Source organism: Egretta garzetta, unplaced genomic scaffold, assembly GCF_000687185.1.
Source record: "Egretta garzetta isolate BGI_Z169 unplaced genomic scaffold, ASM68718v1 scaffold156, whole genome shotgun sequence".
Classification (NCBI taxonomy): domain Eukaryota; kingdom Metazoa; phylum Chordata; class Aves; order Pelecaniformes; family Ardeidae; genus Egretta; species Egretta garzetta.
The window spans coordinates 1,383,516-1,398,760 of NW_009260125.1; the positions used below are offsets into that span (position 1 = coordinate 1,383,516).

At 41.4% G+C, this 15,245-nt stretch overlaps 1 protein-coding gene across 1 annotated transcript in view; it reads right to left on the reverse strand.

Annotated features, from left to right (window-relative positions):
* The window catches only part of RELN (reelin), a 258,355-nt gene that overhangs the window by 15,050 nt on the left and 228,060 nt on the right, over positions 1-15,245 (reverse strand). Inside the window, exons 47-57 of the mRNA XM_009641400.2 lie at positions 12,795-12,935; positions 11,247-11,424; positions 9,710-9,903; positions 8,336-8,592; positions 7,417-7,571; positions 6,387-6,601; positions 5,563-5,740; positions 4,044-4,219; positions 2,641-2,747; positions 1,983-2,225; positions 1,280-1,455 (exon numbers count right to left, since the gene is read on the reverse strand). Of these exons, the coding sequence (XP_009639695.1) occupies positions 1,280-1,455; positions 1,983-2,225; positions 2,641-2,747; positions 4,044-4,219; positions 5,563-5,740; positions 6,387-6,601; positions 7,417-7,571; positions 8,336-8,592; positions 9,710-9,903; positions 11,247-11,424; positions 12,795-12,935 (2,020 nt within the window). The remainder of the gene's footprint in view (positions 1-1,279; positions 1,456-1,982; positions 2,226-2,640; positions 2,748-4,043; positions 4,220-5,562; positions 5,741-6,386; positions 6,602-7,416; positions 7,572-8,335; positions 8,593-9,709; positions 9,904-11,246; positions 11,425-12,794; positions 12,936-15,245) is intronic.

Below are 15,245 nucleotides of genomic sequence, written 5' to 3' on the forward strand. Positions count from 1 at the left end.
ACAAAGATGTGGAAGCACTTTGGAATTCCAGAAAGGGAAGTACCTGACTATGTGTTAATTACCTATGAAATTTATAATTTGTAATGATAAGAATGTGGATATAAACTTGAAGTCAATCCAATTTAAGAACAGAATTATTCTGAATATTTTATATAAGAAGCATATTTGTGTCATGTTAGAGTGGAAGGATTACAGCGCCCAATGTACAGCACTGAATAGATAACAGAAAGCTAAAATTTTAGAGCTTCAAACCCAAATGGCAGCCATGTACTAGAGCTGAGTTCTTAGTTTAGAAATAAAATCTTTGTGACTGGTGAAGAAAAAGGAGAAGAGAGGAGAAAAATTCCTTGGCAGTAAGAGCTTAGTAATATGAATGATTAAATGCTGAAGGGTTATCAGAGTTTTTGCCATTAAAATAGAGGAAAAAGATGATAGGCTGGGTAAAATAAGCAGCTTGGGGAGGTCTTGGCATTCAGCAGTAAGAAGCATCTCAGACTCCTCTTTTATGTAATTTCTTCAAAGATGGCACGTTGTGTGAGTGGGGGAAGCAGTGCTTCGAGGGGGTATATTAGACAGCCAATATAAAATAGGCAGCGATGATGAGAAAAGGTGAAAATACTGTTTAGTGGCAAATGGAAAATTCCGGAGCTGTCTTGTCAAATAGAAGAGCAAGAAAAAAAGCATAACAAGAAAATGGATGACCATTTTGATAACTTTGCTTTCATATTAGTTCCTGCCTTTCAAAACATGGTGCTTGAGAAAGGGCCTAGAACATATTTGGACAACTACATGTTGCCTCTGGCCTGTGCAGAATTCTACCTGAAAACAACATAAAATATTTCTCTGGCTATTTAGATAGTTTGCCATGACACAAGTAAGTAGAAGGGGTGCTTCTACTTGAGCACTTTTGCATTTTCAAGACGCCATTCTCCTCCAGACTGCCTCTACCTTGCCTTTTCGGCTTATTCACTCGTTAAGGGGAAATGGCATATTCTGCATGCCGTGTATTCTCACCTTAGAAAGTAATCCCTACTGTATCTGATGATCCAGTAATTTCATGAGAAAGGGATTAGACTTCCAGTCCCTCTCAGTAACCCACAAAGCATACAGACAGTCAGACTAATTTGCCATTTAACATTTATGCAACCTTCCTGGATCCCATTAAAAAAAATTAATTATTCATCTAGTTGGGCATCCTAGCTGGAAGAAGAATTTCTGGAGGCACATTAGATGGTTTTTCATTGCATCCTTTACTTTGGAAAGAGAAAACATTTCTTACTTTAAACTGCATCATGTATCCTGGCTGTATAATGAGCTCCCTGGAGGACAGGATGTTGTGTGTTTTGTCCTTTTTCTTATTTGGCCAGTAGAGATGGAATGACGGATTGCCACAGAACCCTGCAGTCCTGACTGCATTGGGGTAAAAACTCCAGTTTTCTTCATGAGAGATGCCTTCTATTAAGATGAATTAAATACAATTACTGCATTGTCTCAGTAAATATCAAGGCTTGGTAATGAACCCACAGAATCACTAGATACAGGACTTTTGTGATATAAACACTAAATTTATGCTATCATCTGTCATGACACACAGTTAAGCTACCTACTAATAGACATAAAAACCCATCAGCTCCAGAGAAGTGATTATAATGTTTAAATAATAGTATTTTTTAAATAGATGATTAAATAAAACTTTTCTACACAGGAATTTAAATGAAATGAGTTAGACTGAAATAAAAATACTTGTCTTTCTTGTAGGTGTATACATACATATGCACACACATACACACATATCTGAATATATGTGAATATATATTTACACCCCCCTATTAGTAGCATGAAGAACAGTATATAAACAGCATTAGTCTACAAAACAAAAAATGTGCTGAGTTAAGAAAAAGAAAACGTGCATACAAGCTCACAGGGCTTATCTTAAGTAAGATAATGCCAGACAACAGATTAGCTGTCACAGCCTGTCTTACCATCATCAAACGTATCTACCAGCTGGCTGGGGTTGATCTCCGCTCCTCCGATCAGGATGTTATCCAGCGCCCACTGCGCCCGGTCGGGGCCTGAAACCACGATCCCGTTGCTGATGGTAAAAGGCTGCCACCAGCGCAAGCGGGTTGTATTGGTCAGAGCGCGTTCGGGGAGGAGGATGTAGTCATGCCTGACTGAGATGTATTTTTGGTAATCCATCTCATGAAGCAAAGTCCAGGATATCCCTAGAATGAAAAGATGCAGGTTTAGAATAAAAACAGTCTTATGGTAGAATTGTCTAAAAGATTAAAGGAAGATAATAGGAAATAAAAAATAATAGCTTTGGTCTGCTGACAGACAAATTCTAAGGGTAGTTGGCAGCTGCTACTCATTGCAAGAGTAATCTTGTAATCCTATAAAGGAATCAAATTGGCTGGAAGCCACTGATTACTGAAACCAGGCAGAAGGATTACGGAAAACTCCTGAGCAATAGACGGACATTTTAGATAGGGGAAAAACCTTTACAAGGACAAAAATACAATTATAAATTCTCGTATTATTTGGGATCTCTCTGACAATTTCTGAGATATTCATGGTGCTTGAATACAGAACAGGGTGTAATAAGGCTGCAGCTTAGCTGAAACTACAAGATACACTTGCCTCCATCAATGGAATAGTCTAGCAGCACTCCCTCCTTTCTGCAAGTTGGTCTGTGGCATGTTGTCATGTTATTTTCACTCCCAATTCTTCCCCAGTACTGTAGAAATCTAAGAGTAAATGTGTAAGTTTGCACCTGTTAAAAATCTGCACGAATCGAGACGTTTGCTTTCTGTTAGGAGGTGTGCTGAAAGTGTTCAAAATGACAGCATTTTTAAGCAAGTAGCATCAATTTACAAGTAGAAAACATTGCCTAGTAATTCCCATGAGAACCTCATGAAATTCAGCAGAGTCCTGCCCCTAGGAGGGTCTAACCCCTTGCAGTGGTACCAGCTGGGGACTGACTGGCTGGGCGCTGCTTTACTGACAGTTTCCTGGGAGTCCTGGTGGAAAGGGGGCTAAACACCAGTTAAGAAGGTGCCCTCACAGAAGTGAAGGACATAAAAGAAGTTGATAAACTGAGGCAAGGTGAGTGGAGGCCACTGAAGTGGTAGGGGCTGGAGCACGTGCCCTTTGAGAGGCTGAGGGACCAGGGCTGGTTCAGCCTGGAGAAGATGGCTGGGACTGGGAGACAGTGGTCATATATCAAAACAAGGAAGGTTCTGACTGGATATAACAGGGGAGAAAAAGAATTACTGTGAGGGTAACTCAATAGTGGAACAAGCTGTCCAGAGACACTGGGATCTCTGTCCTTGGAGCTTTTCAAGACCTAATGGGTCAAAGCCCTGAGCAACCTGGTCTAAATTCAGTGTTGACCTGGCTTTGAGCTTGAGGTTGGACTACAGGCTCCCCAAGGCCCCTTCCTTCCTGAAAGGTTGTGTGATCCAGTGAATTACAGAATTACAGAAGTGAGAGTGTGTGGCTTTATTAAAGCCAGACAGCCAAGGGAAATGATGCTGAAGTTGTCTTCTATGTCAAGTCCTTAGCTTGTCTAAACTGACATAATTCCATTGCTCTCCGGTTAAGTCATCCTTTTCTACAGCATGTGAGTGGAGTGGGTCTTGTACGGGTGCCCAAGAGAGGACAACCAGCAAAGGTTGTGTTCTGAAGTCAGCAGGAGACTCAGCTGGTGCCTCCAGCGGGGAGACAGCAGTGCCCAGGAGGCTGCGGTGTCTCGCCTCTTTGCAGGACAGGCGTTGCTGACTTCAGGACATTTCTGGGGAAGGGGACCTGCCGCTTCGCCGGGGCATGGTAGACCCCTTCCACTGTGCTGGGACAAGCCTTGCTCTCTGCAACCCATCTGAAAGCATCAGTGCCTTGAGAATCATCATCTAATTAGTGTCTGCCTGAGATAATACTACGCTTGTGGTGGCCTAGGAATTCCCTGAGCTACAAGCTATGTCACCTACTGCTTCATCAGTGTTTAACAGAGTTCCCCATTAAAATGACATGGAAACATGACCTACTTTGCCCCCCGCAGGTCCAGGTCTTGAGTGACAGCCTGCCTCACAGTTGCGCCTCCAAAATACAGAGTTGTGTCTTCTGCGAGAATCCCACACTCAGTACAGGTATTTCCGCCTTCTAAGGACATCCACAAATCTGGTTTAATTTCTTCATTGTCAAAGCGCTCTTTCAGGAAAGTCTGTAAGTAAGGTGTTGAACATAAAGCACAGGTAGTTATGATCTTAATTAAGCCTTTCTGATGATCATAGCTGGAACTGACCTAAACATGTTCGAAGGGCTCATGAACATTGTAAAAACTTATTTTCAGGGTGAGTAAACATAATCACCTTTGGCTGAACATTTAGCCGCTTGAACTGAATTGGCAAAATGTGAAAATATGCTAGGGCTAGATTTTAGGATACTTGGGAGGTAATCCAGCACACTAAAATTTGCATGTGCAAATGAATGGGTCTAATTCACAACTGTGGTTACTTAAGACTATGTAACACCACTCCAGTACATATCTAGTAGGTATAGAAGAAATTGCTATTCTATATTTTTTCCCCAGCAAAACCAGTACTGCAATGAAATTTTAGGGTTATTGCAGTGAATATGCATTTATGCAACTCTCTGCACAAATATTTGCAGCGAAAACCATCTGGAATATATCTCAGATTTTCACTTACCTCCAGGTATGCAGTAAAAGCAATGCCATGAGTGAAATCCTGGCCTTAAGGAGATAGTAGTAAAACTCCCCTAAAATTCCTAGGTTTTTATCCCAAATGTCCTTAATGTGAAGAATACATTGCTAATTAAAAATTGCAAACAGATAACGATATTTGTTCATGTAATTAGTATCTCAGATGAAAAGCAGAAGGTTACAATAATTCAAATGGCATGATAACTGAAAAGTTAAACAGTTATATTCTCTTTGGACAGAACACTTCCTAACCGGTTGTTTCTGTAGAGCAGGTACCTATTCTGTTCTTATCTTATGTAGAAAAAATGAGATGGCAAACACTGAAGTTTAAACTAATGTGGGTTTCCTTACATGTTCTTCTCTAAAAATGATAAGTTTTAAAAATATTTTAACTTTTTAATTAGCAATATCTAACTAGATTTCACTCACTTACTATAGGGTAACACTAGGTGAATTCATTTGATGCAATTTTATGTCATTTTCTTGTATTCCCTACTTCAGTAAGCTCTTTCATGGTAAAGACAATCTTTCTACAGGCCTTGATCAAATAAAATCATATGTGCAAGGCTGATTTAGATCACGTAATGACTATCTAAGGATGAACAGTGAACGTTATCACAGCTTTATCGGGCAGAGTTATTTGCAAAGGAACAAACCTGTTCTTGGATACTGCAGTAATAGTTTTGTTAAAAAATGATAAAAGGACTGAAAATGGATTTGAGTATTTTCAGGCTGACAGGAACCACAGCGACATTTCCAGTGGGATCGATCTCCTTCTCTCTCTCTCTTTCTCAGCCAAACACATAGCAAAATTCACATTTTAAAACATGCAGTGACATTACCTTCAGCGTTTGTGTCAGATAGCAGTTTGGTCCTGAGTACCCAGGATCACAGATGCATTGCTCATTCAGGCAGTCTCCATGACCTCTACAGTTTTCCAGACAACCAGGGCCCAGATAGAAATTATCGATGGCCCACTGCATATCTGAGTATTTCTGGTAGAACCGAAACCTCACGGGACTGGATATAAATGAATGAAGAAAAACAGACATGTGTAAAACAATTTTGCTCAATTGAAAAAAGGTGGGTGAAACACAATATACTTATGACTGTACTATCCTCCAAGCTTCCACTAGTAGTATCTGGCAGTATCTGTTGAAACTGGTTTAATACATAACCATATCTTCTTCTTCACGCGTGTACTACCTACGATATATGGACAGATTCCAGACACTGCTGAAGCCAAAAAAAGCTATTCTGGCTTCTTGCAGAAGAATTTCAATTTTGGTTATACTTCCTGAACAGATTACTCAAAGAATAAGACAAATGGTTTGCATATGTGCGGACTACTGCAGACAATAAGGGTAACTTTTCCACTCAGTAACTCGTAAATCTGCTCTCTAATTGACCGCGGCTGTCTGAACAGAGCAGAACACGCTGTACCAGAGCAGACTGCAGAGAAGCAAGCAGAACTTTGCTGGTTGTTCAGACCGAGAGTCATGGTCAATCTTGATTGATAGGAAATAAAATTATGCGGTATATGTAATGAACGTGAATGCTGCTAGTCTGCCCTTCCCTTGGAAGAAAATGAATAGGCAGATGTATCCCCCGTTGTGTTTTTCAGATGGTGAATTCAAGACAAAATGAGTAGAGAATTCATACTTACTTGCCCACGAGGTTTTCAGGCAGTGAGTAAGTTACTCTTTTCCATCCTTTTGTAGGAAAGAAGACGGATGGCTGCGACACACTCCCAGAACATTTTGGATCAGCTGGTAAACACTGAGGTACTAAGTAACTCCAGCTAACTCCAAAGTCAGTGGAATACTGCACATGGACCTGATTTTGTGCAAGTTTTTCTGAGGTTTTACATCCAACAGAAACCTAATAGAGAAGAGAGCATAAGTAAATTAGGATTAGTTGTGGTGGTGGCTAGAGTTTAAAAAAACCATTTGAACCTGAAAACTGACTGCAGAATTTTGCTTGAAATGATGGCAGTAACAATCCTTGTATGGCACCAGTCATGTGCAGATCTCATCAAGATTTCCAAGCTTGAGAACAGGCACCACATTCTGAGTTTCATTTTCTTCTAGTTAGCTCACATTTCTGGATCTCCAGGTTTTGACACTTGTGCCTTATACTGAATATTTCAGATGAGGCCACCCAGCTCAGCTACGTTAGGCAGACCATCTTTATGGGAGAGATGTGCAAAGGGCTCTTACAACGTCCATATTTCTCTATTATTTATTTATTTATTTAACTACAACTTTATTTATTTATTTATTTATTTTATTTCTTTTATTTAGGTAAAGGGGTATACGAAGGGCAGTTTGGGTGCAGGTTTGATGTGAATGCATGACAACATAGGAGTGGTGTGGACTTCTTTGGAGCTGCTTTTCTGTCACCGAGCAGCTCTAACAAAATATACACCCTGTATATGCGTAATATCCTTATTACATGATGTCCGCACAACTGCTGTGCTGGAAGAGAAGAGTGCGTCTGCTCTGAGAACAGCCTGTGGTATTAAAGCTGACCAAGACAAGTAGGTGAGAAAAATGAGGATGGCCTAATAATAATACTTATCCCTGTAGGGAATGGCTTGTGCGTAGGCCTACACATCATCCAACCTCCTGAAAAATCTACTTACACCTGGAGCAAAACGTGGTTTTGAGTAATTATATTGCAGACAGAGATCTTACCTTGAACTGCATAATCCAGCCTTCTGTAGGAGTCAGGTCATGGGTGACTGCATAGACCTCTCTGCCGTCATGGCTCCCGCAGATCATGACACCATCAGGAGAATCACAAAACCTCTCAATCGAGCAATCGTCATGGAATAACCAGTGTTCATTCACTTGAAAATAAATGGCAATGTCAGTAACATACAATGACAATATCAGTTAAAGAAAACTGGGAATAGTGTTAACCACTAACAGTGATTCATGGCTTTCTTTTTCAGCCTACATCAGAATTATTTAGTATTGCTCCTGAGAATGTCAGTACCCCATCTTTCCCATGTGCATATGTATTACATTTATCATATTTATTGCTCAAAGCACCTCTTACATAAGCATTATAGCATTATTTTTTAATGCTCAAGAACTAAGGATCTGAGACTTACTCAAAACATAAACTTCTGTTGCACTGGACATTACGGGAGAACTTTTTAATGGATGTTGCCTACATGCCTGCACAAAGGGTAGCCCAGCACTGCTAGCTGTTAAGCCGTGTAAACATCCAGAAATACATCCTCTACAAAATTTAGTTGTAAAATGTAACTTAACTTCCCTGAAGAATGTTTAAAAAAGTTAGGAAATAAGAAACAGATACTCAGGTTAAGAAATCTGCTTAGAATAGCCTGGTACTTTTAAATCCTTTTTTCTCTCTTTGAAGAGAAATTAAACTTCTAAGTCAATTCATTCAGTAGAAAAAGAAAAGTTACATTACATCTTTTCATTTCACATTTTGTGAACTAAAAACAAAAGACAAAGCCCCTATAGCAATGGGATCATCTGCGATACCCATCACAGTGAGACAAAGATTCAGAGGCTCAGCAAGATTTGGAAGTTGCTGCATTGACTTGTTGCTCTTTAATTCGGATCCATGTGGAACCCTTACCTGTAGTTTTATCTTCCATGAACATGTCAAAGGCAATCCTCCCCGTGGGCCCTGCGTCAGCAGGGGAGCGCTCATGCTGCGGCAGGGGAGCGCTGCTGAAGGTGTCGAGCATCACCGTCCTCTGGTCAGCTGAGCCGGAGATCAACACGTTGTCGATAGCCCAGTCGTTCTGGTCCAGGCCATCGTGTTTAGGCTGCCACCAGCGGAAGCGCGTCCCAATGGTTTTGGCATCATAGGGAAGGAGGATGTTCACAAAGCTGAAATAAAAAGTGGACATTAGTTATAGGAAAGCCACAGGAGGAGGACACTTCTCAGTGCTCTGTGCTGAGTGCTTTGACCAGGTCCACTCCTGTTGTTTTCTAGAGTATGTGGAAGTTGGGAAAGAAAGAAAAGGCTGGATGGTCTAGCCTACGTTCCCCTACAGGAGACTGCTGAAACAAAAACCTTCCTGATCACTCCCAATGTCATCCCTGGGCCAGGGGCTCAGAGTGACTTGGGAAGGGCCGGCAGCCAGACATGATGTGAGCAACCTCACGTGCTCCCAACTGTGCTTATGGGGCCAAATGCAATGGTCTAGACTAGCAGGGTATGACCACAAGGTCCTAATTAAGGAAAGTGTTAAGAAGGAGAATGTTAAGTTTAATTAAATTAATTTCATTTAAGTTAAGATTACTATTTTCAACCTAGAGCCATTCAGCAGATAACAATGTTCCAATACAATTTTCTCACTTCCATTACAACAGTAGATAACTATACACTTAAATCTCTTGTCCAATTAAAATGCCAGTGTTTTCTTGGTGTGTTCAAATGAAATAACAAATAATGGATCCCTCCCAGCCCCATTTTCTATAAGTCTTTTAAATTAGTCAGTGAGGAAAAGGTTCACCCATACCTATGTGTGATTTGAATCTCAGAAATATCTGAAAATAGGGCTTGAGTGTATCCATTCTTTTGATGGATATCTGCAGAAGCTCAGTTTCTCCTCTCCACACAGTTTTCTAACTAGTTCAAGCAATGCCGTTCTGCTTTTGTCAGTAAGAAACTAGATTACAAATGAAAGTATCTTAAAGAATGGGATGAACATCATTACAGTAGCTATTAATTTATCTTCCTGCAACCACTTACAAATCTACCAGACTGCTACAGACTCCTTACTACCCTTGTATTTCTGGCCTAGCAGCTGCACAGATGCTGATGCTCAAGCACATACATTAAGGCCATTCATAAATGCTTGCAGGACTGGACAGGCTGAACTCTTAAAGATCTGACACCCAAACCACAGCAGTAATACGTCCCACAGGTTCTTACAAAACATACAAGACCACCTTACTACAGTACAGGAAATTATATGGGCAGAAGAAGGTATCTACAAACCCAGGCTTGCTGAATTGATCATAGAAAATTTCCATTAAGAGGTTCCAGGTGATTCCACCATTGACAGAATACTCCAGCAGCACTCCTTGGTTGCGGTTATTAGGAGTTATCAGGCATCCATACATGAAATAAAACTGGATGAATTCTGCACTGGTGAGGTTCAAGTCCACTGTAACTAACATGCGGCTGCAGCCCTTAAAAGCAATGATAAAATATGTTGGCTGGTGTTGGCTGGCAAAACTTATGAACATAAAAAAAGTTAGGCTATGCAGTCACTATTAATATAACTTCATATTGCAAAAACTTCAAAATTGTACAAAATTATACTAATTACAACAAAGGTAAAGCTACAACAGAACAATAAATGTTCTTCCCTAAGGACATCATTTCAGTTGTGTTCAATCTTAAAAATTCCTGTTGTGTATTCATACACGTTGCTACTTGTACCTACAGCTTTACAACATTCAGTAGCAAGAATTGTATTCACCTTTCTTCCGAATACAGGACTTAGATACATCCATGTCTCCAGTGCAAAGCCCAAGGTTTTCCAGGCAGAATTAATGATTATGTGCTAATGGCTCAATTTATGCAAACCGTCAAACGGCACAGCAATTTTAATAAGTTTGTTTTCCCATAATCCCTTACATATTTCACATTGCTTAGTCTATTAGAGGTGCCTACTTAGTCATAATGGAAGGGTGTGGAAATGTAATGCTTCTATTAGTTTATTTTAGAAAACTTGCATCAATGTGAACCTAGTTACAAATGTGCATGGAAGAGATCTACAAGCATAAGTTTTACATGTTTCTAAAATACTACTTTGTCATTTTTATAATACTGAGGTTATCTGTAAGCAAACTGTAATTCAGCGGCAGTCTGGGTTATATACCTACATATGCTGCTAAACCGGGAAATTTTACTCTGAGCTTACTCTGAAAAAACCCAACAATGAAAGATCTGAAGGATGAGGCTACACATGGATGTATTTTCCAGAACTGAGTTACACATGAAAAACCCAACAATGAAAGAGCTGAAGGATGAGGCTACTCATGGATGTATTTTCCAGAACTGAGTTACACATGCATATACCTAGTTATTAATTTACCTCTGTGGTCTGATTAGAAGCTGCACCAAACTCAGGTCTCTGGAAGTTATAAGTGCTATGAGAAGGCTATTGCGAGTGAGTGGAATTGAATATCTACATACTTGGACTGTGTTTTAATCTATCCGCTCCACCTCCAAAGGCCCCTCCACAGCTCCTTTCACGAGGCACACACACTATATCTCATTTTCCTGGCTGCAGCATAGCCAGGAACATGGAATCTGCTTTCCTGGAGTGTTTCTGGCTGGCCCTAGTCTGCAGGACCTGTCTGACGTTGACCTTCAGCTAGGCAAAGGATGCAAGATTTTTTTATTTGTTATTTGTTTAATATGTTATGCTGATATTTTCAAACACCTTGCTATTTATTTATTGTTTTAAATCGGTCCCATTTATACTGTCAGATGGAGTGAGTTGGTCCCGGTGCTGAACACGCACCCCGCTGAAGTGAAGAGCCATGCCAGAAGCTACCGCCCCGCAGACCGTGCTCAGTTTGCCCCCGTTCACCGTCAGCCAGTTCTGGTTGGAGGGCGAGCGATTGAAGTTATCTTTCAGTTGTGTCGGAAGGGGCGTCTCTGGCTCGTCGCAGTACAGCCCACCCCAGTGCTCATCGCAGCTGCAGAGGAAAACAAATGCAAAAATCAGCTGGCAAAGGCTCTGCATTGAGGTTTAATCAGTGCCATGTTATTCCACATTAAGGTGCCATCTTACTCCGCATAGAGGCTGTCTGCATCATTTACTAGTGCAAAACTGGTATATGGGGGTTTCAAACATCTGCCACTTTTTGTAGCTAATATGAAAAAAAATGACTTTAGGAAGGCTGGTGTTACGTATCATTCAATCTGCTAATTCAGAGTACACTCCAGCACAGAGTAAAATCAGTAAAATACATTGTACTTGGATACATAAACCTAGGAGAATGTGCCAAGCCTAAGAATGTCCTGCTAATGGTAAATTTTAATTAAATTTCTGTAAAATTTTAGTGGAAGGGTACTTTCCTGTTATTTCTTTATATAGTCCTCCTTTTTTTTTCTCCTCTGAAAAACCCTCTTACAATGTGTCAAAGATTGGATAACAGCATGGAAATGCGTTCTGCTACTATGCAGATTTCACCAGGGAGATTGTGCCCTGGTACTTCAGTGCTGTCAGGATAGAGGACAACACAGTAATATGTCGCTTCTGCAGTGGAATATATTTCTAACATAGTCACAGTGCAATTATACAACCGTTCCCCATTTCTGTTGCCATTTGTGGCTGGAAAAAAGCAATGCATCCATCTGGAAGGTATTTCTCTGTTGCCAGACAGACAGATCTGGGGAGATCTGGTTGTTGTTTGTTAGCTTTGCAGGGCTCTGTGTGGGCTGTTACACTGACAGTTTGAGGATCAAACCCGTCTGCCTCCACCAGCAAACCCTACCATGGAGCAGAGACATCAGGCCATCAAGCCAACGCCAGTCCCAAGGCAAAATCTGGCCTTGTGAAGAACTGGCATATATCCTTCTGCTTAGTGGACTTGTCCCACTTCCAGCCCAGCTCCTCTGCACCCAGTGCCAGGATGAGGGCACAGGGACACGGCATGAAAATCTTCGGGAATAAGGATGACATCTTCTGGGAAGCTCCAGGACTGTACATCCCTAGAGGGGTGTGCAAACTCAAGGGGTCCCTTCTCCCTACTTGGTGGGAGGGCAGCCAAGATGCAGCACAGGCAACAACAGCAGGGGCGACGCGTTGCCACTGAGGAGAGGACCAGCAGCATTGCCCACGATGTGCGAACAGGCAGAGGCCTGGCAGAGCCAACCCCCGCACTTACCCTTCCTCTCGTTATTTTCATTCCCAAGTGGTCCCAGTGCCCTGCTCAGTTTTAACAGCAAAATCCACCTTCCTTTTAAAAATTGTATCAAAATCTTTCCTGCAAGTTCATTAAAATGGCAGAGGAGGAGTGAAATGCTACAGCACTGGGCAGGAGAGGGAGCAAATGGCACTTACACACAGTTGTCCTGGGTGCACTTCCCATGGCCGCTGCACATGTCTATGCAGCCATCCCCAATGTAGACGTTATCGATTGCCCACGTTTGCTGCTTATCGAAAGGAGCAGGCTGGTGCCAGCGGAAACGAGTTGCTTGAGACCTTTGGGAGAGAAAGAAAAAGAGGTAATATTTCTAGCTAAGCTAATCTTTATTTTGACTGAAAGAAAATGTCAATCTTGAAGCTAGACTGCTCCTGGAAGATTTGTTTGATATCAGCAAAACCCAGGGCTGATTCCTGACAACGACAAGGTCCCTGAACAGCGTGCCCGCATTTTGAGAGCAGGACAAAGCATGGATCCTCAGTAGCATGCTGAGAGTGTCAGAGGTGGGGAAGGGATCGCCAGTGAGAGCAAAGCAAGTGGTTGGTGCAGTGGAGAAGAGGGTAGGAAGAAGGTGCTATGCCCAAAGGGAAGCTCAGACCCGTCATAACCATGTCCCAGCACAAATCCAAACTTGACGGATAGCTGGGAGCTGGATCAAGCCAAAATCACCCAAATCTTCCAAATTTCACCCTGAGCCTGAGTTTTGTTTCTTCAGTCCAAGCCGACAAACTCAGTTTTTTCTCTGTGAATTCTCCCAACTACACTTAGGTAAGAGCAGCTCTAGGGAGTGGGTTGGCTCCTAGGCAAGATGCTGCCGTTTGTAAATCTACAGGGGACAGGTGAGAGTGCCTGTGCAGGGCTTGTGGCGTGCCCCTGGTTTTGCAGTTTCCTCCCTCCCCTCCATCCAGGGCTGGGCTAGAAATGTTAAGAAATGATATATCTCATGATCTTTCAGTAAATCATTTTTATTTTCTTGATTAAAGGGGGCTTAGCTCCCTATTCAAACACCTTGCTTCGATGTAGCTATATGTGAATTTAGTGTCTCAGCTCCCAAGTTAGATGATGAAAACCTAGCTGAAACAGTCAGAGACACCAAATAGCTATTCAGCTCATGCAGCAGTAGAAACCTATGTTTGAATAGCTGTGAGAAGATGAATTTCTGTAACTTATCAAAAATACCACTTTAAATTCAAGCTAGTCCATGTTTTGCTGTACAGCACTAGATGGCAGCATTGAACTTTGTGTAGTCTGTTTTCCTCTCAAACTCAAAGAGAAATCACAAACCAAACCAAACAAACAGCAAAATCCCCAAAATTTATTCAATGTAAAAATAGATCTTTTATAGTAAGGCCAATGTTTTCCTATTAATTGTTTCTTTGCAAACATGTTACATGAGGTGAATGAATAACAAGTTTATCCAAGGAGAAATCTACGGCTGTGCTGTCTAGCTGACCACCAAATTGCATTATTAAAAGAAATGCAGAAATTGCGAGGAAGTCCTTTAGGAATAAAGACAAGCACCTCTACCTTACACTGCCTGCTTTAGGCTTGGTGCTTCACTAAACATTTATGGAGCTGATGCTCCTGGGAGAAGCCTTGTGTTTGCATTTGCATTTTAAAATCAGCTCTGAGTCTAAGTTAAAACTAGTGTTCATTGACTTCTACAGGCCAGGGTAGCACTCTGGGGTACCTGAGCCCTAAAAGGCTACATAAGTCTGGGTGCTGTGCACCAGGCCATGTTGTGTCCCTAAAACATACAGGCACAAACAATTGGAGATGGACACTTGCCATTACACAGCTTGAAATAGTAAAGCAACATAAAAAGTATGTTGCACCTAGACTGAAGGACCTCTTAGCTGCACTATTCCTTATTCTAAAGCTTAACGTCTCCCCTGCTTGTGAGCTAAGGTTGTAATAACCTCTCTCACACAATCCCTAACTTAATATCTTTGGGAAATGGTATTACCTGAGCCAACAAATACAGTTATTGGATTGGACAGAAGAGCAATCTTTGCCTCAGTAGGGCATCAGACTTCTTTTGACATATACTGCTCAAAAAAACTTTTCAGTCTCAAAATCAGTTATTTATAAACCTGAGTTTATCTCGGGTGGTAGGTTCCTTTCAGGTTGGTTTGGAACATCAATCCCAGTCCTGATCTGACCTATTCAGCCCCAGAAAGCCCCTCCTGAACATGAATTTACAGACTTTATACAAGAAATGTTGGGGTTTTTTTACAGACAATGGATTTTACAGACAATATGTAGTGAAGCAGCATAAAAGAGGAAGCAGAGGAAATCAATGCTGGGAGCAAGTCTTAAAAAAGTACTATTACTTGATGTGAAGCTCTGCACTGAAGACAAGGAAGAGTCTAGGTGCCCCAAATGATTAGTAATAGAACATAGACTTTTCAACTACTCATTTCAAAATATATGGCAGCTCTATAGATGCTCTCAGTACAATTGCTAAAAAATCATAGAATCATAGAATGTTTTGGGTTGGAAGGGACCCCTAGAGGTCACCCAGCCCAACCCCCCTGCAGGGAGCAGGGACACCCCTAACCAGATCAGGTTGCTCAGAGCCCCATCCA